Source organism: Geotrypetes seraphini, chromosome 8 (assembly GCF_902459505.1).
Source record: "Geotrypetes seraphini chromosome 8, aGeoSer1.1, whole genome shotgun sequence".
NCBI lineage: Eukaryota > Metazoa > Chordata > Amphibia > Gymnophiona > Dermophiidae > Geotrypetes > Geotrypetes seraphini.
The window spans coordinates 130,769,567-130,796,066 of record NC_047091.1 but is presented as its reverse complement, the minus strand read 5'-3'; the positions used below and the strand labels follow the sequence as shown (position 1 = coordinate 130,796,066).

The 26,500-nt window shown below is 41.3% G+C and overlaps 2 protein-coding genes across 3 annotated transcripts in view; one reads left to right on the top strand and one right to left on the bottom strand.

Moving 5' to 3' along the window:
* Positions 1-26,500, top strand: part of RSPH14 (radial spoke head 14 homolog) — a 189,489-nt gene that overhangs the window by 43,485 nt on the left and 119,504 nt on the right. The window lies entirely within an intron of this gene.
* GNAZ (G protein subunit alpha z) overlaps positions 11,119-26,500 on the bottom strand; it is a 72,669-nt gene continuing 57,287 nt past the window's right edge. Inside the window, exon 2 of the mRNA XM_033955835.1 lies at positions 11,119-12,049. Within this exon, the coding sequence (XP_033811726.1) occupies positions 11,705-12,049 (345 nt within the window). The 3' untranslated portion in view covers positions 11,119-11,704. The remainder of the gene's footprint in view (positions 12,050-26,500) is intronic.

Sequence of the window (26,500 nt, the reverse complement as noted above, 5' to 3'; positions counted from 1 at the left end):
TCCTTTGTGTCTACCTCTGTGAACTTGCCTGTCTCTTTCTTAAGGCTGCATGTCTTGTCTGTTCCTTTGTGTCTACCTCTGTGAACTTGCCTGTCTCTTTCTTAAGGCTGCATGTCTTGTCTGTTCCTTTGTGTCTACCTCTGTGAACTTGCCTGTCTCTTTCTTAAGGCTGCATGTCTTGTCTGTTCCTTTGTGTCTACCTCTGTGAACTTGCCTGTCTCTTTCTTAAGGCTGCATGTCTTGTCTGTTCCTTTGTGTCTACCTCTGTGAACTTGCCTGTCTCTTTCTTAAGGCTGCATGTCTTGTCTGTTCCTTTGTGTCTACCTCTGTGAACTTGCCTGTCTCTTTCTTAAGGCTGCATGTCTTGTCTGTTCCTTTGTGTCTACCTCTGTGAACTTGCCTGTCTCTTTCTTAAGGCTGCATGTCTTGTCTGTTCCTTTGTGTCTACCTCTGTGAACTTGCCTGTCTCTTTCTTAAGGCTGCATGTCTTGTCTGTTCCTTTGTGTCTACCTCTGTGAACTTGCCTGTCTCTTTCTTAAGGCTGCATGTCTTGTCTGTTCCTTTGTGTCTACCTCTGTGAACTTGCCTGTCTCTTTCTTAAGGCTGCATGTCTATTGTGTGAACGGGGATGACTGTACTTTTTCTTCTTATCCTTTGGCACATACCAGTGTGTGTCCATGCCTGGGTGCTGAGTCTATACCTCTGGGTTTTTTAATTGGAAAGAAATGGTTCGGTGACCGTGTTAGTCCACTTTCCAAAGTAATATAAAGAAATAAAACAAAAAAGTATTGCCTTGTTTCCTTTGTTTTTTGTTTTATTTCTTTATATTACCTTAAACTGGAGAGGAATAGAGGTGCTTTGCATATTTAGCTTTGTTTTGCTTTCTGGGAGCTTAAATGTCATTGTTCCAAAGCCACACAGGGTCACTGTTCTATTGACCATTTCTTGTTCTCACAGTTTCTGTTGGAGTAATTATTAACATACTGACTGTACTGTCCTCAACTATAGAAAGAAAACCAGTGACTCACAAAACACCTTGTTCTGTATCATTTTGAGTCTTTATTGTCTTAAGCTGGACAGTCTTTTCAATCACTGTGATGCTCTTGTTTTGAAGCTGGGGTTTGTTTTTTTTTTTGTAGTTTCATAAAGCCCTTAGCAAAGGATTCTTTGACTAGTCTTGGAATGGGTGGGTGGAGCACGTAGAGAGTGGCAGATTAGGAATTTCTAGGAGTAGGCATGTGCTTGACATGATTTGACTGGTGCATATTTACACACTGATTCCCACTGACATCCGCACAAAACCTTTCACATGATAAGGACAACATAAGAAAAGAATATCTATACGATCTCCTTCACAATCTAGATTTATAGTGTTTTTCTCAGAACATTACACAATCCAAGAAAGGATTTTTCCAAAAAGTGCAGCTCAGAGATGTGCAAATAATATAGGGGTCAATTCACTCCTAACAGCCTAATACTGGCTATTGCTGAATGTCTGCTGTTGCTCTTCTGTGTGTTTTCAAACTCTCAAACAAATGGACTGGTGTAAAGATATTAAGAACAAGCAGGAGATAGAGCCTGTTTTTTCTTTCCTCTCTCATGTCCAAAGGATATGAATTTTGTTCACTTCCTTGCTCTCTTCAGAGCAGGAGTAAAGCCAACCAACCTCACCTCTCACATAGCTCATATTAGTTTCTTTTACTCCCGTGGAAATTATGGGAGCTGAATCACACCATAGCTACACTATTTCCTTTTACTTTTTCTGATTCCATTGGAATGGAATCTGAATAATGTTATAGGAAAAAGTTGCAAAAGTCCCATTTGAAAAAGGGACCATGTTTCTTCTCACTTTTAGTCCTGATGCCACATTTATGCCAGTGTGGATCTGAGAGGAGCAGCTGAAGGGAGGGGGTTGGAGTGCTCTTATGTCTCAGTTACCAACAGCCTGGATGAATAGGGTATATACAAGGGTTTCTTTCATTTCCACTTTGGTTTAAGATTATTCTGCATTTGACGTATTTCCTAGCACTCTAAAAATGCATCCAAGCTTGGATTTACTAACCTGAATTAATGTACTAATGTGCATTATTGCACATTAGCACACTACAGTACTATTTAATGTGCATTATTTAAAACAGGCCCCATAATTCTCAGTCAACTCTGTTTACTAATAACTTGCATTAATCTTGATAGCATGCATTACATGCTAGTTTACACGTTAATGCATTAATGCCGGTTTGTAAATCCAGCCCCTATTTTTTATGCACATTGTTTGAAATGCTATGCCCTCCACTTTGGAATGCTTTAGCCTAGGGCACATTTAGAGAGTACTTGGGTAGATTTAAATTGACCTCAACTCTCATTTCTTAACTGTTTGTTGAGGTGAAAGTGGTGTTTGGCTATTGGCTCTCTCCAGAGAGTAGTAGGAGATGTGACAGGCATCAGTCAGTCCTCTCTCTCCAGAGATGTCATCTTTTCTGGACACCAGCTTGCCTACATCCATTCTTACTATACTGAGGAGGTGGGAGGTACAAAAGGGCTTTTTTGACACAGCTCACTCTCTTAATGTCATTGGGACCATCAGTAACTCTCAAAAGTTTGGTTCTTCCAAGGAGTCAAGAAGCCATCTAATAGAATCATATGTAATTTAGTAGCATGGAGGATCATTTTTGAAAAGGATGTCTAAGTCCAATTTGGATGTTTCCTGCAAGACATCTAAAGTTGGGGGTGGAGAAATGTCCATTTTTGAAACCACGGGATATCCAACATTTTTCTTTTTTTTTTTTTTTTTTTTTAGAAAATCGTCTACTTGGATGTCTTGACTGCCAGGATGTTCAACTTTAGGATGCCTAACTGTATTGCCCATTTTCGACCACAGAAATGTCCTAGTTAAAAACATCCAAATTTAGATTATTTGGATGTGGGAGGATCAGCATTGTAATGGACTGGCCACATAGACATGCCAGTAGAGCACCTTAGAGGGCACTGCTGTGAACTTCACATAAAGGATACCAGAAGTATATCTCATCATAACGTCCTTATAATTTATGGTGAGCCCTCCAAAACTTTGCAGAAGGATGTCACTTATATCTTTCAACTTCTCCCCTTCACCAGAGGAGAATAGCTCCCCCTCTTCAGTTTTTCCTTCTGCAAGTGAACTGAGAAGGTGTGTTCTGATCTGCTCTGCTTCTTTTTATTATTTTCAGGTATACGTATTTTGTATTTGTCAGTCGGTTCTTTTTTTCTATGTGGCTTTGGTGCTCAGAGGTCCCATTCGTGGAGTTACTCAATCGGGGAAAGAACTCAGACCCATGAGGGCAGTCTGCTGCTTTCAGGCCAGTCTCTTAGAGTACCTGTGGAGCCAGCCTGCTTTGTGATCCATCAAAAGCTCAGGGTCTATTCCCTTGGGAGCTTGCTCACCTACTGACTTATCAGAGGCTTGAGCACAGGCAGTGGGGCCCCTGTGTAACAACCCTTTGGGTATCAGGGAGCCAGCTGCATATCATTTCCCCCTGATGCGCCTTGTGGATTTTCAGGGGTTGGGATCCTCAGAGTTCTCATGACCAGCAGCCAGGCGACTTCCAGTGGTGGATTCATTTCCACTAGTTTCTGAGGCACAAATCCTTTTCCTGCAGGCAGGCTGCTACAAGCTGACAGACAGGCACCAGAAAAGCCACAGTGAATACTCCCCATTAATCCCTATGGGGGGCAGAAAAAAGGTAGAGCCAAAGGTTTCTGAGATAAGGGTTAGGCTCCCCTATCTCTAAAACAAATTGCTCTGAGATTTTTCATTTCAGGAAAGCTATGGGCTGTTTTTGGTGTGATTTTACTGGTGGAGCCCATCTTGGATATTTATCTATCTTATATTCAAAAGTCTCCATCTGCCTCAAAACCCCTCATTTTGTCCAGGGATCACCTATAATGGATTCCTCAGGCCAGTCTGCCTATGTTTCATGCCCTTTTTGCACATTTTTGTTGGTAGAAAAGCAGCTATGTTTCACGTGCCGCAGGGCATGGGGGGAAGGGGTGAGAGCTTCGGGCTCAGGCTTCTTAGAGTCCTCCACCAAAGCAGCTCCTGATTGGTGAGGCTCGACTTTAGTACAGGAAGAGGCGGTCGGAGCATACCACGAGTGATTTCCTTCACTTGCCGGTGCTCTGGCTGCCCTCTCCTGCCCGGTCATTCGTGGTCGGAAAATACCACAGACCGCAAATTCGCGGGGGAGCACTGTAGTCCTTAAAAGACAGTTTGAAGTGCTAGCTTTGGATATCAAGGCGGCAACAGCTGTCTCCTTTGTGACATGGGCCCGTCATACCAGGTTATGGCACAGTCCCATGGAGCTGGAGGAAGTCTGTCCTCATTTGATTATTGAAGGTGTGGATTATGTGGCAGATGCACTTTATGATATAATCAGAGTCATGAGCAAGGTATTGGCTTATGCTGTTTCTGCCTGCCAGATGCTTTTTGGCAAAGACTTGGATGACCTCATGGCCAGCATGGTGGGTCGCCATCCCAAATTTCTTCTAGATAGCAGAATTCGACATTCCACCATGGGTGGCAGAAGCACTTTTTGTTCCTCATGGAGATCCCACCAATTTGCCTCTGGTGCCTCTTCCCAGAGACCCTTCCAAGGTCTAGACAGAGATTTTTTTTTTTTTTTTTATCGTAAATAACTTATATTCTGCATATCCAACAATTCTATGCAGATTACTCAAGCATTATTCCCAAACTGTCCCGGCGGGCTGCCACACTATCTAATGTACCTGGGTCAATGGGGATTAAGTGACTTGCCCAGGGTCACAAGGAGCAGTGCAGGGTTTGAACCCACAACCTCAGGGTGCCAAGGCTGTATCTCTAACCACTGCACCATACACTCCCACTACAATTTGTTAACTACAGATGCCAGAAACCTTTGGGGTTGCTTGGCGGCACAGCCACCAAAAAGCCACAATGATGTCAGGTCAACTGCCACGCCTCCTCACATTGAAGGGAGATTGTTGGATTTCTGGAGGTAACGGGAACAGATCTCATCAGATCACTGGGTCTTGGACATTATTTGAGAGGGTCAAAAGATTGAGTTTTCTTGCCCTCCTCCAGATCTGTTCCTCAACTCCCCCACTGGACTGCCAGAAAAGGAGGCCAGAGTCTGAATGACTCTTGGACATTCATGCCATAGAACCGGTTCCTGAAGTAAAATTGGGCCCCGGCAGATGCTCCAAATACTTCATAGTGTCCAAGAAAAGCACAGAAGGCTGGAGACCTATCCTGGATCTGAAGTCTGTAAATGCAGCACTGAGAGTTCCATGCTTCTGCATGGAGATGATCCAGTCAGTTATCATGGTGCTGGCTCCGGGGGAATTCCTAGCCTCCCTGGATTTAATGGAGGCATATCTTCAAATTCCCATTTTTCCAGATGACAGAAAATATCTGAAATGTTCTCCAGAGACGCTTCCAGTTTGTAACACTGCCTTTTTGATTGGCCACGGCCCCATGCATCTTTACTAAGGTGAAGGTGGTGGCAGCAGCTCACCTTTGCAGGATGGGCATACAGGTTCACCTATACCTGGATGATTGGCTAATCAGAGACTCCTCAAGACAGAAAGGTGAGCACGTAGTGCAGCAGGTGGTGAATCTCCTCCAGGGAATCGGTTGGATAGTCAACTTCAGGAAAAGTCAACTACAGGCGACTCAGTGCTTGGAATATCTGGGAATCTGCTTCGACACAGTAAGGGACTGTGTCTTCCATCCCAACTCATGCAAACAGAAGCTCAGGAAGCAGATCACAGAGATCTTAGCGTTACTGATGCCAGCACCCTGGCATTACTTCAATGGCGGCTACCCTGGAAGTCATTTCCTGGGTGAGAGACATATGTATCCACTTCAGGATTCTCTCCTCTCCATGTGGTTCCTGCAACAGCATTCTCTACAGATGCAGCTCCCCTGGCCATGGGAGGCAAGGAACAGCTTAAGTTGGTGGCTCAAGGGGAAGCCTTGTCAAAAGGCATAAGAATATAAGAATTGCCACTGCTGGGTCAGACCAGTGGTCCATTGTGCCCAGCAGTCCACTCACACGGCGGCCCTTAGGTCAAAGACCAGTGCCCTAACTGAGACTAGCCTTACCTGCATACATTCTGGTTCAGCAGGAACTTGTCTAACTTTGTCTTGAATCCCTGGAGGGTGTTTTCGCCTATAACAGCCTCCAGAAGAGCGTTCCAGTTTTCTACCACTCTCATGAATAACGCTCACGACTTTGCCAGCCTGAGCGGTTGGGGGAGGTTACTGCTCCAGGGCAAGTGGACACCATTGGAAAGCAAGTGATCCATAAATCATCTGGAACTGAGAGCCATTCGTTTGGCATTGAAAACACTGGAGACTTTCCTGACAGGAAAGGTGGTCAGAGTACTCTCCAACAACAGCACCATGGTAGCTTATGTGAACAGACAGGGGGGCACCAGAAGCGCTCCGTTGCACCTGGAGGCACAGATGTTGTTCAAGTGGGCAGAAGCTCACTTACAGGTGTTCTCAGGAGCCTATGTGACAGGAGTAGAGAATGTCCAGGCTGACCTTTTAAGCAAGCAGACTCTGGATCCAGGGGAGTGGTCCCTGTCCCAGAGAGCGTTCAGCTTTATTGTGCAGTGCTGGGGAAGATCGAAAATGGATCTCTTGGTCTTAGCCAAGAACACAAAGGCAAATTGCTTCTACAGTCGAAGAGCCAATCCAGGAAGCTTAGGGCTGAATGCCCTGGTTCAGCCTTGGCCTATGGAGAGTCTACTCTTTGTTCCCACCATGGGCCATGGTGGGCTGGATCATCTGCAGAGTTGCTAGCCATCAGGGTCTGATAATACTGGTAGCTCTGGACTGACCATGTCGGCCTTGGTATGTGGATCTGGTGTGACTGCAAAGAGGCAAGTGTCTCAAGTTGCTAGTTCTTCTGGGACTCCTCAGTTAGGGCCCTGTTCCCATGAAAAAATCCAGAGCGCTTTGGTCTTATGGCATGGCTCTTGAGCGCATGGCCCTAACTTGTAAGGGTTATTTGGAGGTAGTCATTGCGATTCTCCTTAGAGCAAAGAAACCTTTAATATTTGCAGCTTACGTTAAAACTTGGAAGGCTTTCCAGTTGTGGTGCACCAAGGACAAGTAGAATCTTGTCAGGTACCAATTCTGTTGATCCTGGCGTTTTTGCAAGCTGGTTTAGAAAAAGGCCTAGTGGTTGTGTCTCTCAAAGTACAGGTGGCAGGTCTCTCGTGCTTTTGGACCTGGGAAGCTAAGTAGTGCTAGCTTCTCATCCAGACATCATTCATTTCTTGAAGGGTGCTCTCAGATTGTGTTCTCCATTGCTTTGACCTTTCCCGTCATAGGACCTTAATATTCTTCTGAAGGGCCTCTCTAGTCCTCATGCAAGCATCTGTAAGATGCGTCCCTTTTAGACCTTATGGGCAAGACAGTATTTCTGGTGTCTGTAGTCTCAGCAAAGTGAATCTCAGAATTACAGGCTCTCTCCTACAGAGAGCCTTTCCTCAAGTTTACAGAGGCTGGTGTTTCACTACAAGTGGTACCCTTCTTTGCCCACTTTTGACCCTACGGGTTCAGCTAAACAGGACAGGATTTTGCAGAGGCTGGATGTACGAAGAGTTCTACTTCACTATCTGGAAAAGACCAATGATTCATGTCTCTCCAGCCATCTTTTGTGCTGACCAGCCAATCAAAAAGAGGTAGGCTAGCCTCCAAGGCTTCGATTGCCAGATGGATTCACATAGCAATTTCTTCTTCATATACTGTCTGCAGAAACAGCCACCTATCTCTATCACAGCACATTAGACTAGAAGTTTTGCTGCTTCCTGGGCGGAGTACCCGGCTGTTCCACTTGATGAAATCTGAAAAGCAGCTACTTGGTCTACTCTCCATACCTTTACAAGGTTCTACAGAATAGATACCGCATTTGGGTCCTCGATGTTGCAGGCAGGTTCATCTGTCCCTCCCTAGACATCTGGCACTGCTTTGGTACTTCATCTTCAGTTCAGATGGTTAAGGGGCTGGAGGAGTTGCCGTACAGTGAAAGATTAGAGAAACTGGGCCTCTTCTCCCTCGAACAGAGGAGATTGAGAGGGGACATGATCAAAATATTCAAGGTACTGAAGGGAATAGACTCAGTAGATAAGGACAGGTTGTTCACCCTCTCCAAGGTAGGGTGAACGAGAGGTCACTCTCTAAAACTGAAAGGGGATAGATTCCGTATGAATGTAAGGAAGTTCTTCTTCATGCAGAGAGTGGTAGAAAGCTGGAACGCTCTTCTGGAGTTTGTCATAGGGGAACACACCCTCCAGGGATTCAAGACAAAGTTAGACAAGTTCCTGCTGAACCGTAACATACACAGGTAGGGCTAGTCTCAGTTAGGGCGCTGGTCTTTGACCAGAGGACTGCCGCGTGAGTGGACTGCTGGGCACGATGGACCACTGGTCTGACCCAGCAGCGTCAATTCTTATGTTCTTAGAATCCTATGTATTTGCAACAAAATGGAAGATTAGGTTCTTACCTCGATAATCTTCTTTCTGTTATAAGACATAGGATTCTGCACAGCTCACTCTGTGCAGACTTACGATTCTCCTGTTTACTGCCTTGGACATTGCTAGGGTTCATCACGGGACTAGATGGGCCATTTGGCCTTTATCTAGCATCATGTTTCTGTTTCTTGTCATTTGGTAAATATGAAAAAAACAAAACAGGAGTATGAATAACACTATTTTTCTTGAACCTTGGGGATTTTATGTGATCTTGCTAGTTGCACATAGCAGGTTAGTTTCTGGATACTCCTAAGTTACGAGTTCATGTTAATTATTCTTTTATCATGAGTAACAGAACAGAAATGTAGTTTGTCTCTGAGGAAGTTCCCCATGCCCCTCTTTCTCTTTTCTTCTGTTTCAATGGATTTCAGTTGCTTTGGAAGTAACTAAAGAGGGAGCTATTCTCCACTGTTGAAGGGGAACAGTTGAAAGATATGTGACATCCTTCTGTAAAGTTCACAACTAAATGAGGACAAGAGCTTCAGTACAGATTCCTTTGTCTTATAACAGAAAGAAAATTACTGAGATAAAAACCTAATTGAATACCCACCTGTCAACCACCCCAATAGCCCTTATGGCTTGCAGGTGATACCTATATGGCAGTATAGTAGGATTTTGGTGGGTTTTAGTAAGCTCACACTTTCCCTCTTAAATGTACTGGTTAGAGGGGCTTATGAGCCTGGGTCCTCCTCTCTATGGCTCATTAGCCCATCCACCGGGCTACTTAAGACACCTGTATGATGTCCAAATGCCAACTTATAACGTTTTTTGGACATCTTTATTTTTTTATTATGAGCTCCATAGTCTTTACATCTTAGTCTAATCTGACCTTTGTGTATTGGTGTTGGATATCGTGGCCAAATTTCCTGATTTCTGCTGTAATACCTAGTTATTAAAGTAGAGCCCTCTCTGACTACATATATGCTTGATAAGAGGAGCCACAGTTGTAGTGGGTACACGTTGTAACCTTAACTGGTGCTAGTGATGGTCTTCATAGCTTCTAGGATTTCGGTCTATGCTTGAATGCTCAATATTGGCCAGAGTGCCAACATTCTTCCTTTGCTCCTGAAGAGCAGTACAGTAGCCAATTGCTCCACCAAGTTCCTGATTAAGCCTACCTTTTGGGCTTCTAAAAAGCTGGCTTTGATTCATAGGCCATACTAGAGGCAAGTCAGCAAAATGTTCATTAGATACTGCATGTGGTACGCATTTGTGTCCATTAGTGCCTTACTTGGCTGGAGTAAGGGCTGAGGATGGAGAATGAGCAGATTCAAGTGCAGCATCCTGGAAAGCTCTCTTAAGTATTCCAGAACTTCAGTTAAGAGATTTCTGGAAGACTTGTTTGAGTGTTACGGCATGGCTGATGAGTCTTTCAGATGTTGAGAGCATTTGTGTGGTTGGCTTGCTGGGACTTTGCTTTATTCTCCTCTCTTTCAGAAGTTTCTCTTTTGAAGAGGCCCCATGGCATGCGATAGAAGCAGACAGGAACATTTTTACCCTACTCTGACTTTTCTGATGCCATGTTACCCTTTTTAAATGTGTCTGAGCTGTCAGGCTACCTATGGATTGGTAAAGCCACTGATGATATTGTTTGTCCTGTAAAAATTAAAAAATATATATACAGTATATATATATATATATATATATATATATATATATATATATATATATGAGTGCCAGGGTTTGTCACATTGAATCTTTTAGCATCAGGAGGAAGAAATATTTTAGGGAGTATGCAGGTGGAGTGCTGTGAAGCTGTAAGTATGAGCAGGTGTTTTTGATCTTGCCCTTAGATCACACTTTGGGTTTATGTGTACTCATTGTGATTTCTCCACTTTTTTCTAAAGGCAACCAATATCACCTGAGCAAATGTGTGTGTCTGATGAGGAATGAGACTCACACATAGGAAAATGAGGCAATTAATACATTCCACTGCTTGGAGTAGAACAGGCCTGAGCTGCTTCATTATATACCCATTTTCTCTGTACTTAATCTCCTGTATAGCCTCTATTCCAGGATTTTATTTTCATTCACAACCCTTCTGCATGGCCATTTACCTGAGCTTCCTTTGTGGCAACATGATGGATGAATCGACCCCTAAATTTTTTATTGAAATTCCAAGACATAACAATATTGTTCATGTTGCTCTTCTCAGTTTCTCAGTACATCAGTTTTCTTAATGTAAAAAGTGAAAGACAGGCAGTCGGAGGGATATACAGTCTGTGACAAGGCTTCCTGCTGTCCCCAGGGTCTTTCTTCCAAGAGACATTTGAAGTCAAAAGAAAAGTGTCACTCTATTACGATCTCACACACTCAGCACAATTGAGGCAGAAAGAGAAGGGGCAGAAAATGAATAAACGTTGCCTTTCAAGTAGATTTAAAAAAGTGATTGAATATTCTTTTTCTTTTTTAAGTTCCCTTATTCTTTTCATTATGAAACATTGTGTAATTTGGCAAAATAAAGAGAAGGCAAAGAAAGAACAGTAAAGTTAACACAGCATTTGCAGGTATATAGTTCCTCATTGCTGAAGGGCCTCTGGCCTCAGATCAGCTTTCTTGGTTATACAGTTTGCTGTCTTTTACGCTGCTGATCCGATTTTTATTTTTGCTGCATATTTTAAAATTTTAGTTGGAGAGTCTGGTATAAATGGATACTGAACTATTTGTCCCTTTAGCAGGGGAGTTTGGGAGACTGGCTTGCAGTACATATATCATTAGAGTTTGGCATTGGATGGGTTGTGGGTACACCTTTTCCCTTTTTGTTCAGTAGATACTAGTTAATGCCAGCCTTCTGAGAAAAAAATGCAAAGTAGGCACCCATCCTCTCCTAACTAAACTTAGTAACCTTTTAGTACCTGTGACAACTGAATAAAGAAAAGGATGACTTCAGATGGCAGTTCTACATGTCCTGGCAACATAAAACACTGAACCATACACCAGGACCCCACATTGTTGGTGAGGAGAAAGTTTCCTCACAGTTACATACCTTAACTTCACCAGAACCCTATGCAAACCTCTAGAACCCCACAAAAATGTCAACAGGGAGGAAGGGTTCTGTGAAAATCCTCAGATCTCCTGGGGCAATCAAGTGCTTGCCCCTATGATTCCATTGCCAGTGGAGGTAAATCCTCCTCTTCTTGATTGCTTAGCAAAGGCCAATATATTTAAGATTGTTCTGGATGATAACATCTGTCACAGCATCAAAGACAAACTGAATGTTACTTGTGTCTGTGGCACAGGTGAAGTGTGAGTAGATCTCCTTAGTTTCCTTGTTTCGGTTCAAGTCCTCAAACTGGCGTTGAATATAGACAGCTGCTTCCTCATATGTATTTTGGCCCTTGTAGTCAGGGAAGCAGACGGTCAGTGGGATACGACGAATCTTTTCTGCCAAGAGATCCTTCTTGTTGAGGAACAGGATGAGGGAGGTGTTGATAAACCAGTTGTTGTTGCAAATGGAGTCAAAGAGACGCAGACTTTCTGCCATTCGGCTCTGTATGGAAGAGAAAGAAGATAAGAACATAAAAATTGCCATTCTGTGTAAGACCAAAGGTTCATTTAGCCCAATATCTTGCTTCCAGCAGTGATCAAGCCAGGTCACAGGTATCTGGCAGGATTCAAAATCCAGAAGTAAAACAGATCTGTAGAAAATCAGCATGCACTTGAATGATACTGCCTAATAGCTCTAGAGATGTAGTTTTTCAATCCAGTCCTTGGGATGCAGCCAGCCAATCAGATTTTCAGAATATCAACACTGAATATACATGAACGATTTGCAAGTGCTGCCTCCACTGTATGCAAATATATTTCATACATATTCATAGTGGATGGTTGGGTGTATCCTGAGGACTGGTATGAGGACCCATGCTCTCGAGGGATCACAAATTTGTACCAGTTTTCAGAGTGAAAGTGTGCACATACTTTCCTGTTGATAATAATTGGAAAGTTCACAGGAAGAAGTCATTGTATTTTATCTTTCTGACCTAGTATTTCTATGCGCCTAGGTGTTTATTAAGATCTTTGAATGATAACAGAGTAGGTGTTCCCCATATTTCAAAGGCTCACCTTGCCTCTACTAGATATTGTGCATTTTCTATTTAGTTCCAATATTGTGGAACTGTTTACCTGTCATTTACATACATTAGTGTACATGCACCCTTGTAAATGCCAATATTCTATACATTTAGGGCTCCTTTTATGAAGCCGCAGTACTGCTACTCAAGATGAGGTGGTAGTGGCTAGCACGGCCAGCGGTTTAGCGTGCGGTATTACGTGCGTTAAACCACTACCGCGCCTTCGTAAAAGGAGCCCTTAGGTTTCCTGTTATAGAATGAGAGGAAATATACAGACACATTCCAGCTCATAGCTTTCCTGGGGCATTTTTCAAAGTGGAAGTGCACATGTATGTTTGCTTTGAAAATCCAGCAAAGTTGTACATTTTATCAATATACGCAAGGAGTAACAGATTTTAAGAAAGTCTAAGAACTTATTTTTCAAACAGTATATTGAAGTGGAATGAATTTTACAGTATAGATGAAAGTAGTATTTATAATCAGTATTTGTTATAATGATATTGCTTGTTTATATGGTATATTGCAACTTTTATGTCTGTACTGTTGTTAATCCACTTATAATGTTAAGATAATACAGAATATAAATATTTTAAATAAATAAATATGGAGTTGTAAAATTATCTCCCGATTGTATAAATTTGACCTACTAAGGGATTAGTGCGCGCTAGCCAAAAATCTACCACCTGCTCAAAAGGAGGCGGTAGTGGCTAGTGTGCGGGGGCGATTTAGCGTGCGCTATTCCGCGCGTTAAGGCCCTAACGCGCCTTCACAAAAGGAGCCCTAAATTCAGAAGGTGACTAAATTCAGCCATTCAAAAAAATGGGTGATTCTGGAAGCATTTCCAGGGTGGACTTGCAACTGATGTTTTGTACTAACTGGATAAGTTTAGATAGCCAATCCTCGCATATAAATAGCAGACCTAAATTATATAGGCCAGATTTCCGCTGACTGGATTCAGACAAATTTCAACCATATAATCTAACAATCCGCAAATGAAAATAAGCCTAGATCACTAGCTAAATTTTATCATGGGCACTCATTTGAAAATCAACCCCATAGTCATTTGCATACTAAAAGTAAAACTACCATGTTCTTTCACTTTTGCTGTTCAGTCCTTGTTAAAATCAAAACAGTAATGCCATCCTCATGTAATTCTCATAGAAATCACGCTGTCAACATATTAATCTCATTGCAGTAATTATGCTACTGCCACAACAGTAATAACTAGTGCCGCCCGATTCAGGAAAAAAATTTTCAATTCGAATTCAGCCTATTGAATCGATTTTTTTAAATTCAATTTTCTTGCCCAATTGGGTGGTTTTTTTTTTTTTTTCAAACATCCTGGTGGGTTTATTTTATAGCCTCTTCACCCCTTTTGTCCTCTCCCATCCATACTGGCTCTGTAGTGTAAACAAAATGAATAAACAAAAAATACTTTTCCTCTCTCTGTTAAATCCTAGCTCATGTTCGTGGTCTAATACCAGCTCTGGCAGGATACACATTTCAAATCTGACACATTGTAATCACAAAACAGAAAAAAATATTTTTTCTACCTTTTGTTATCTGGTTATTATTCAAATCATTTTGGTCCCAGGCTCTGTGAAAAACGTCTTATGATAACTCGCTTGACGGGTCTCTTGCCCATTTGCCATTTTCTTCTTTCTCTGTGCTAACCATCCATCTTCCATCTCTGTCCTCCCCTTCCATTTCCCTTCCCTGCCCCGGAGGTCTGACATCTTTCCATTTTTTAATCTCTCTTCCTGTAGCTGCAGCGATGGACTCCACCATCCCCAGATCCACCATCTCTCCTTTTCTCAACTACCCTTTCATCCAGCATCTCTCCCTCCTTCCCCACCAGCTCTCCCTTTCACTTTCTAACAACCCTCCTATCCAGTATCTCTATCCCCCTACACCATCCCTTGTGTCCAATTTCTCTCCCTTTCTGTTCCTTCCATCCCTAAATCCCATTGTCCACCATCTCTTTCCCTCTCCTGTTTTTAGATCTATTATTTCTTCTACCTCTCCCCATATCCCCTCTCTATGATCTCCCCTAAGTCCATCTCCCCCCTCCACCATCCATATTCTCCCCTCCACCAAGTTCATCTCTCCCATCCATCTTCTCCCCATATCTCCTTCTCCAGTCCACCAACTCCCCCAAGTCCATCTCCCCTCTCCCCCATCTACCTTGATTCTAACGTTACAACATGTTGCCAGTGGCAGTAGTGATTTAGCGATCCACTCCAGCCGCCACTCCTTGCGTCTTCTCTCCACTGCGGCCCGCCCTCAGTGAAAACTTCCTGTTTCCGCATGGGCAGCCGAATGGAGAGAAGACGCCCGGAGTAGCGGCAGGGTAGTGAATTGCATTCGCTACTGCCGCTTTTGCCTGGCCAGGGATGAGAGGAGAAATACTTCCAGCCTGGGAGGAGAGAGCCTTACTGCCGCCAATCTGCATGCAGAGACCCATTTGTGCTTTCCTTCTGCCATGGGTGTCCTTGCTTCTGATGTAACTTCCGGTTTCACAGTTACATTAGATGGAAGGACTCCGGTGGCAGAGGGAAAGCCCGAACGGATCTCTAGCAAGGGGGTCACCAAATTATTAATTTTGATTTTTTGCTAAAACAAATCGATTTACCCAAAGTGAATTGTGAATCAATTCGAGTCGCGAATTGGGCAGCACTAGTAATAACCTCTCTGCCTGTAAATGCATGTATGCACATATTGGGGTCATTGGAGTATATGTGTGCCTGTACATGTGTATATATGTGTGCATTGTTGTGTGAGGGTGCATATTTGTATGTATCTGTACATACATCTATTGTATATGTGTACTTTCAGCGTGTCTGTGATCAGGATTCTTGAAGAGATGAGGGGAACACAGTTTGAAAAATGTTATTCCTTAATCAAAATGTTATAGAGAATTAATATATGTATACTGCAGCTGTTGTTACTGCTTTGTTCATATCTTGTAGCATTTTTTGAGGAGGGGTCTCTATTTCTCTTCTACCCCTTACCAGATACAAAAACATAACTTCTATAGCACAGAAACATTCTCCAGATCATCTCCTCCCTTCCTCAGTCTAGAGTTGCTTTCTAGTCCTCAGTCCCAACTGCCTTTCCATTGGCATATTTAGTATATTTGGCAGTCGTGGCCAATCATTTTTAACACCCCAACCTCTATATAAAAAAATAATTTTAAAATAATAATCCAGGAGTTACACAAGGGTGCACCTAGGAAAAGGCTGCATCTTAAACACTGCACAGTACCCAAAGTTTGGAAGGAAGCAACAATTTATCCAACTATAAAGGATTTCGCAGTAAGCTCATCAGATATAACTAATTATTGTCCAATATCCAACATTCCGTTTCTGGCCAAACTCATGGAAAAAATAGTCTTCAGCCAGATTTCAGATTTTGTAGAGCATACGAAGGTACTACACCCCAACCAAACCGGTTTTAGACAACACCATTCAATGGAATATTCCCTCATTGGTTTGACAACTTCTATTCTGTATTACCTGGACTATCATAGGTTGGTTATCTTAATTTAATTTGATCTTTCAGCGGCATTTGACACAATTGATCACAACTTGCTTTTGCGTCGCCTGCAATCAATAGGCATAACAGAACAGATTCTGGATTGGTTTACTTCTTATCTTGCCAACCGTTGCTCAATAGTTACTTTCAACAAATCATCATCTAAGCAGTTTAAAAATCCTTTTGGGATTCCACAAGTTTTATTAAAATTTGATGAATCACTTAATCGTAATACAAAGCGATGTACAAGTCTAAAAACATATAAACACGTTTGTCAATTCAGGGGGACAACCTCATTAATATACACCGAACAATAAACAAGAACAGACCCTAAAGGAAAAATGGGGGAAGAAATACAATATATAATAGTAAAGGAGAACGAATAGGGGAAGAACGTTAGGGAGGGAAATGACAACGCTAACAGTCTGGCTAAAATTAAAAAAGTGATTAAATTCTAAAACAGATTAGCAGTTAAAAGCATCTTTAAAAAGAAAGCATTTCAACTTGTTTTTGAATCTGTCAGTAAGACGATCCTCCCTTATGTGTTAGTAAAGAATTCCACAATTGCGGAGCAATAACAGAAAAAATGTATTGCCTCCGGGTATTGATAGATTTCAGAGTTAAAATAACTAGCAAGTGTTGGTTGTTAGATCTGAGTGATCGGGTGGGAATATAGGGTATTAGAACACGCTTAATAAAGGCCAGAGTTTTATAGAGTATTGATTTACATAAGAACATAAGAAGTTGCCTCCACTGGGTCAGACCAGAGGTCCATCGCGCCCAGCGGTCTGCTCCTGCGGCGGCCCATCAGGTCTATGACCTGTGAAGTGGTTCCTGACCATTTCTATAACCTACCTCTGCTTCCTTCTGTACCCCTCAATCCCCTTATCCTTTAGGAACCTATCTAAACCTTCCCTCTTAGTAGGCAGATCTTGTAATTTATTCAGTGTGCTTCTGGAAGCCAATGAGATTTTTCAAGAAGTGGGGTGACGTGGTCGAATATTTTGCCTTCCATATAAGTTTGATGGAAACATTTTGAATAAGCTGTAACCATCTGATTTCTTTCTGAGGGATTCCTATGAACAGAACATTGTAGTAGTCAATTCTAGATATTACTAGCGAATGGATCAAAATATTAAGTGATTTGGGTTCTAACCATTTAGACACCGAACGGATTTGTCTTAGTCTAGATAATGTAGATTTGACTACACTGCTACAACTTCAAAGCAATCAAGATACCACAAAAACAGCATGGAGAAAACTGAACCAAAAATACAAACAAAATCTGAAAGAAAAAAGAAAGACATACTACACAAAGCAAATAGGAGAAAAATCCCAAGACACAAAAAAACTATTCCAATTATTAAAAAGTTTCACAGACACCAAATCCTACCTGACCAATGATAACACCCCCCCCCCCCACCACCACCACCACCATCAGCCCCCCTCTTAGCGACATTTTTCAAAAACAAAATCACAGACATCAGGTCCACCTTCAAAGAAACACCTATACACCTTCATGAGATCACAACACCCCCCCCACAGAGAAAGAATCAGCTGCAGCAGACAGAACTTGGTCCTACTTCTCACTGATACAATGGGCAGACCTCAACAAACTATAACAAATACATCCATGCAGCCTACGACCTCAACCATTGCCCCCCCCATACCTACTGAAATCCGCCAGTATGCTATTTCACACCCAGATTTTACAATGGATCCAGACTCTACTCACAGACGGCCTTTTCCTACAAGACCTCAGTGAAATCATCATCACCCCAATCCTAAAAGACCCCAAAGGAGCAATAGACCAACCGTCCAACTACAGACCCATAGCCTCAATACCACTCTATGTCAAGCTAATGGAAGGCCTCGTAGCCAAAGCTCTAACCTCATACCTAGAAAACCACAACTTACTCCACCCTACACAGTCCGGATTCAGAACCAACTACAGCACAGAGACCCTCCTAGGTTCTCTCATGGACACCGCTAGACAACACCTCTCCACAGGCAAAAAAAATGCTGATTATTCAATTAATCTTTCCGCAGCTTTTGATCTGGTGGACCATGACATTCTTCTACAAATACGAGACTCTATAGGAATCACCGGCAAGGTGTTATCATGGTTTAAAGGATTTCTACAATTCAGAACCTACAGAGTCAAAACAAATAATGTAAAATCAGAACCATGGTCCAACCCGTGCAGAGTACCCCAAGGATCACCTCTATCACCCACATTATTCAACCTATACATTACCTCCCTCAGCTTCCACCTAGATAAACTAAACTTAACCTCTTACAGCTATGCAGACGACATAACCATCCTCCTTCCTTTTGACCAACCAATACCCTCCATGGAAGACACAATACACAGAACACTTGAAATAATAGCAACATGGATGAAAGAACACAACTAAAACTAAATCCTGACAAAACAAACTTCATTCTACTAGAAAACAGCAAAACCACAACCATAACAAACCTAGTCATAAACTCTATCTCATACCCCATTCAACCCACTTTAAAACTCCTGGGAGTGCTAATAGACAGACACTGTACCATGCAGCCACAAATCAACAAAACAATAAAAAAATAATTTGCAGTTTATGAGAAACCTAAGGCAAGTTCAAAAATTCTTCAACAGAAAACAATTTCAACTCGTGGTACAATCCTGAGTCCTAGGACTAATAGACTACTGCAACATACTATATCTCCCATGCCCAGCAAACATGATAAAACAACTTCAAACAATACAAAACACAGCCCTAAGACTTATCTACTCACTGAAGAAATACGACCATATCACAGAGGCTTACCTCGAAACACACTGGCTCCCAGTTCAAGCAAGAGTACTCTTCAAATTCTACTGCCTACTATTTAAAGCCATAAACGGAGACAGCCCAGAATACTGGAATAATCGACTAATATCAATCCTCCTCAACCAGACACAGGAGAACCCACACACCATTCATGTACCCGCTGACAAAAAACGTCAAACGAAAGAAACTATATGACAACCTCCTAGCTACTAGAGCTGCAAAACTGGATCACCAACTCTCCAACCTACTAATCATGACCATAGACTTCAAAACATTCATAAAAGAAACAAAAACCCTACTATTCAAAAAATACATTAAACTAAACTAACACAACCAAATGCGCACCACCTGCAACACTCCCTGATCCTTCCATCTTAGTAAATTTCCAGACTATTTCTTATGTATCTCCAATTGACCTAATACCTCATATGTAATATTGTAATAATGTAATCCGCCTTGAACCGCAAGGTAATGGCGGAATAGAAATCACTAATGTAATGTAATGTGTTCGTGAAAAGATAGTTTCTGATCAAAAATAACCCCCAATATCTTGATGGAAGTTACTGCTTGAAGAGTAGTACCAACTAATATAATAGGATCGATGAAGTTGAGTCCTTCTTTCCAAGGAAAGAGCATTACGTTAGTTTTTTTTAACGTTGAGCGCCAACCTATTTATATCAAGGGTCAATTCTATCCCCCCTGTTATTTAATATCTTTCTTGCGTCGTTGTTAACATTAGGACAATCAATCGGTTTCTCTATCTACGCCTATGCAGATGATATTCAATTGGTTCATGTATTAGACCCCAAAAATTCATAGGAGATACAAGAGATCAATTCAGAAATGGAATTAATTAGTAATTGGTTGTGCGGAAATGTTATCTCTGAATGTCGAGAAATCCAAAGCTATGCTTTTTACAAATAAAAAGGGACTTCAGCTTTCTTTCACTATCCAAATTAAATCCACACCATTACAGATTGTTACAAAAATAAAATTACTGTGTGTAATTTTTGATGCAGGTTTCACATATCATGAACAAATTAGTGCAGTTGTTAAGAAATGTTTCTAGAGAATGAGAATGATCCGTTCATTAACAAAAATTTTAGACTCAACAGCTATTAACATACTAATACATTCACTTGTAATCTCCAGTCTCGAATACTGTAATGCTCTCTACAAGGGCATTACACAGAAGCTTCGTTGCCCCCCCAATTATTCAAAATACATCAATAAAAATCATCACCAACTCTAAAAAAAAATGCGATCATGTTACCCCATTATTGAAAAGGGCACACTGGTTATCAATAGGACAAAGGATAACTTATAAAATTCTTCTTTTAACATTTAAAACGTGTACTACTAACTCCTGAATTCATAAACAGACTTTTGATCCCCTATAATCCCTCAAGAGCCCTACATTCCTCTTCAACTCACCTTCTATCCGTTCCTTCTCTTAATCATATATATACGTTACATACATCTATCTTCTCAGTAACTGCCCCTTCTATTTGGAATGCCGTTCCATGGGATCTAAGAGAAGAACCATCATTGGATCGGTTCATATCTAAATTAAAAACTTTTTTATTTAGAGATGCATTTAATACTTGAGCGCCCTTTTCAGGACGACATATGGCTGTTAATTCTTAACTCATTCTTTTAGCAGAATTTTAGACACTATTTGCTCCCTTTCCTTTTGTTTTTTCCCTTTTATGTTCTTTCCTATTCTTACCCTATTGTAACAGTAAATCTCTAGTCCTTGTTTCGTAAGTCTGTAAATGTTGGTCTTTGTAAAAACGGATTTGTCTTAGTCTAAATAATGTAGATTCGATACACCGCTACAACTTCAAAGCAATCAAGATACCACAAAAACAGCTTGGAGAAAACTGAACCAAAAATACAAACAAAATCTGAAAGAAAAAAGAAAGACATACTACACAAAGCAAATAGGAGAAAAATCCCAAGACACAAAAAAACTATTCCAATTATTAAAAAGTTTCACAGACACCAAATCCTACCTGACCAATGATAACACCCCCCCCCACCACCACCACCACCATCAGCCCCCCTCTTAGCGACATTTTTCTAAAACAAACCCATTGGTTGTATTTTATTGTTCATCGCCTTGAAACTTTGGGCTCCTTTTACAAAGGTGCACTAGCGTTTTTAGTGTACGCACCGGATTAGCGCATGCTATAGCGTGCGCTAGCCGAAAAACTAACGCTCAAGAGGGGGCGGTAGCGGCTATCGCACGGGGAATTTTAGCATGCACTAAGGCTCTAATGCATCTTTGTAAAAGGAGCCCTTTGTTTAGGCGATTAATCAAATTTTTAATAAAACTTGAAACTGCAGTGAGGAGAGGAAGGGAGAGATACAATGAAGAGGTAGAAAAGGGTGAGAGGAAGAAATCCTGCATATGGTGGAGGCGAGGGAGACATGCAAGTTTTCCTGTATTTGTTTTAAGTTGATTTCAGGAGAGTCTCCAATCTATTTGTCTCCTCACTTTGAATTTTATAGACCATCAAGGATTACAAGAAGCTCTAGCTTATTTACTATCCTAAGCCAAATGGTGTCAGATACAAGACCTTTTTTGAAAGGACCTTAGCGTTTCAGGCAGACAAATTACAATGTTGGCTTGATGAATGTAGTGAAAATTAGTGAAGTCTGCTCTGTTCGACAAATTCATTGCTTAATTAGATCTTTTTAAGATTTTAATTACTTTTTAACCTTTTACTCTGGTTTTATCTTATGATATGTATGTACTTTGCTGATTGTTCAGTTTCTTATGGTGTAAACCACCTAAAACTTTTGGTAATGGCGGTATAGAAGAATAAATTTATTATTATTATTAAATATTGGACATAGGGTGGAAGGCAGGAAGAGATGGTGCATGGGGAGAGAGAAAGAAATTTTATTTTATTTATTTTTAAAATTTCTATACTGTTTTTTCCAAGATGGCTTACAAAAAGTTACATACATAAAACATTAAAACAAATCAGAACAAAGTAGGAACAAAAGCAGACAGATCAATCCTTACATAAGATCAATTATTCATAGTTGTGTGTTTAACATTTTCCTGAATGAGTTTCTGTCTCCGAATTTGACCAATAAGGCTATTCCACAACTTTACTCCAGCACATTTAAAATCATGGCATTCGTTTCCACATATTTAGAATTAGCCTTTGTTTTCAGCAATGCTAAATTTTCAGAGCGCAATGATCTTGATGGTTGATATCCAGACATCAAATTCTTAAAAAATTCAGGGATTGTGCCTTACAGAAATTGGTGACATAACATAATTGCTTTGTATTGAATTCTAAATACCACTGGCAGCCAATGCAGTTGACGGAGATATGAAGTAATGTGTTAGCGTTCCAGTTATCAATCTAGCTGCGGCATTCTGAATCATCTGCAATGCCCTGCACCGGGTCTTTGTTATTCCCAGGTACAGGACATTGCAGTAGTCCAGCCAAGGCAAAATCATTGCTTGTACAACGGCACAAAAGTCAGGTGGTGATAGCATTGGTTTTAAAACAATACAGTAAATATATCACATGATAATGGAGGGGAGGAAGGGAGAGATTCTGAATGGAGGGGAATAGAGAGGTTTGACCCAGAGGCACAAGGCAGTGAAAGAGATAGTAGCAGTGGGAAAGAAACAGAAATGTTGGATATGGCAGTAGAAGGGAAGGTACAGAGATGTTAGATGGATGGGAAGTAAGGAGAAAGAAGAAAACATCAAATGGGCAGGACGCCCTGGTGAGCGAGTTAACAGAAGACAAACAGAAACCAGAGCCTGGGACCAACATGATTTGAATAATAAAATGACCAGACAACAAAAGGTAGAAAGTAATTTTATTTTCTGTTTTGTGATTACAATATGTCATATTTTGAAATTTGTTTCCTGCCAGGACTGGTGTTAGCTAGCAAGCGTGAGATAGAACCTAACAGAGAGAGGAAAGTTTTTTGTTTGTTTATTTTGTTTACGCCACAGCACAGGAATGAGGTTGGAGAGGGCAAAAGGGGATGGGGTGGGTGAAAAGGCTACAAAATAAACCCACCTAGACGTTTTGAAAACAAAACAAAGACACCCAATTGAGCTGGAAAAGCAAATTGAGAAAAATTGATTCAATAGGCCAAATCATATCGAATCAAATTTTTTTTTCCTTGAATTGAGCAGCACTACTGCCCCTTCCATCTGCTGCTCACCCTTTCTCTCCCTTCCATCTAGTATCTGCCCTCTCCCCCTTCCATATGGTATCTTCCCTTTGTGCCCTTTCCATAAACTGTCTATCCTGTGCCCCTTCTCTCCTTTAAAAAAAAACACCAAAAAACCCTTTATTTATAGCTCAGTGAGAATATCACAACTTTTCTATCACTTACTCATATAACTGAATCACTAAATATGACACATGCCATCAAAATAAACAAAAATTATTGTGAAGTGTAACAAGAGTCCTTAGTTCACGGTGCCAGTTCATAAAAAACACAGGAGCATGTCTTGTAGACCTTGTCCCATATGGGATATGGTCTCTGATAACATCAGTGGACCTCTCGTGATATAATGGTGTCTCAAGCTAATAATAAATACAATTAAATTCAAATCTCCACTCTGTGCAAGTTGAAAAATCAGTGCATCTGATTGTTGATTTCTCAGTCCGGATGTAAAATAGGAGAGCCAAGGTGAGGGAAAGAGATGGAAAGCTTCCGTTATACCATAAAAAAGAGGGAACTTGAAGACTAGGTAGTAAGAATGAGTTAAATCTAGACATAGAAGTAGAAAAATAAATTGAAGAATGCCGAAAGGAAAAGGAAGAGAGAAAAATCCTGGAAAGAGACTTAAGACGGAGAAAAGCAGAAACCAGAGAAATAAATGAATGGCCTGAAGATAAAGGTAGAAAAAATAATTTTATTTTTAATTCAGGATAAAGTAGTGCGGTACCCGCGTTTATAAAGGTTAATAAATAGAAATAGAAAATAGAATTAAGATGATATCTTTACAATGAACTAATTTAAATATATTTTTGACCAATTGTCAGAGACCAAAACTTTCTTTCTCAGGACAGGGTTGCTTACTGTCTTGACCTGGGGAAGGAGGTGCTAGCTTCTGAGAGCTAATTGAAAAATGTTTTAAGTCCTTTCAATAAAAAATCATCTTATTTTCTATTTTTATTTATATTTTCCGGCTACGGTGGTATTAGCTCCAATGCTCATAGGTGATAAAAAGCCTAATGTAGCTTTGTAAAAGGGGGGGGGAGGTAATTTGTAATGTACAGTGTGTATAATACCATCAAGGTAATGTCAGAGAAAATTTTTGCTCACACGAACTTGGTCCTTAGAGGGAACACCAAGGCCAACATAAGCTAAGTGAGTGAATTTAGGACAGCTTAACTTCCATGGGCCCTGGCTGAATTTTGCGACTGGGACCCGCATAAGCTTCTTTTAAAAAATTTGAGCCCGCAATGCTTTCCTTTCTCGCCCTTCCCCCAGCCCATAGCCACAAGTGTCTCCCCTTCCCTCTCAGTCCCCGGGATCAGGAGATAATTTAGTCAGCAACAATCAGCATTTAAAGAAACGTTGCCCACTGCCAGCTGAATATTGAGGGAAATGTATTTAATAGCCATTTGTTCAGCCAGATGGGTCTCTAAATTACAGGCCCTGATCTGCAAGGATTCCTTCTTGTACTTTTTGGCTGATGTTATCTACATCTGCATGATGCCTTTGTTTTGCCAAAAGTGGTCTCACATTTTCATATAAATCAAGTAGTTTGTGTTCTGACTTTTTCAGACTAAGGAAGGTTGGAGCCCTTGTCAAAGCACCATAAGTTGGATGTACACAGAGTTCTGTTGCATTATCAGAAGTCACCAACTGCTTTCATTTGCTGGACAGGCTTCTCATCCTCTTTCAGCGTCGGAGCAAGGGGCAAACTGCCTCTAAGTCTTTCACAGTGCGGTGAATTAAATCAGCTATTGAAGCAGCCTATCTCGTTTCTCAGAAAGATTTCCAGCCAGTCTGCAAGATCATGCTACTTGAGCTCAAACAGCCTCCTGGGTGGAGACCTAAGCTGTCATCTCAGAGCACATTTGTATATACTGTAGTTGGTTAATTATATGCAGACGTGGTTTTCATTGGGGTTTAAAGAGAGTTGATAAGTTCTCTTTTCTGTTTTGGTATTGACATACTTAAGAGTTCCAGGCTTCACCAGCCCTTATTTCCATCTACTATTATTAATTATTTCTTTAGCACTACCAGATGCACACAGTGCTGCATAGAGTCACAAAGAGTAAGAAAACAGTCCCTGCTTGAAAGAGCTTGCAATCTAAACAGGCAAGACAGACAAACTGGATGACATGGATACAGTTAAGGGGAACGGTTAATCAGCGGGCTGGATTGGAAGGCAGAGGAGTAGGGTTAAGGATTGAAAGCTATATCAAAAAAAGTGCGTTTTCAGTCTGTTTTTAAACAAGGGAAGGGGCTTGACGGACAAATGCGGGTAATTTATTTCAGGCATAGGGGGCATCTAGATGAAAGAAACAAAGTCTGGAATTGGCAGTAGAGGAGAAGGGTAAGGTGTATAAGGAGAGAGGTAGGGGCTCATAAACCAGTAGTTTAGACTGATCTAGCAGTGCTGAAAGAAAAGATATTAGGGTTTGGGGGGTACTTGTGGAGCATCAGAATTGAGGGGGTAATTAAGACCATGAAGGGGAACTGGGGACTAATTTTGGAGGTAAGCAATTTATTGGATGGTGAGCCATTGCAGTGAGAGAGTTTTTGGTCTGGAGTAGTTTGTTGGGGTTATTTTTAGGTTTTGGTCTGTTTGCAGGAATGAGGCAGTTAGGGTAGTGGGGGTTTTGGGAGTGGGGCAGTTTGCAGGAGGTAGTTTTAGGGGTGGAGCAGTTTAGGGTTGGTATGGCAGTTGCAGTTAGTGTAATTTTTGGGTGCAGGAGCATTTCTTGGGGATAGAGAAATTAGGGTAGTTGGACAGTTGCAGGGGTAGTTTATGAAGATGAGACGGTTTGTGGTGTGGTGCGGTCGGTCTGGGGGCTGGGTAGTTGTGAGAGGAGTATTTTTGGAGGGAGGGATGTCTGGAGGTTTAAACTGCCTTGCTCTGTCCTTTAATTGCTACTTTCCACTCTAAGCTCCCCCCCCCCCCCCATGTTCAAAAGCTTGCCTTGCAAGTTAGACTGGTTGTAGTCAGTCTTATTTAAAAGGCAGCATAGCCTCCAATGCTCAAAAGGGGGGGGAGCCTCTACCAATCATGGTAGCAGACACCGAGAACCCTATACATATGCATTACAAGGAGCTCATTAGTATTAAAATGAGCACTCCTGCCGTAGCTTTGTGCATCCTACCCTAAGTTTCTATACTACAGAAGCTGGAATTCCATTTTCCATAGAAATACATCAGGCAATTTTTGGGAAGGGCTCATTACTCTGAAACTCCGGTCCAATTTGGCTCATTCTCAAATGTAATGTGTGTTTTTACTATTTTTGCCTACATACCAAGTTTCATCCCATTCCA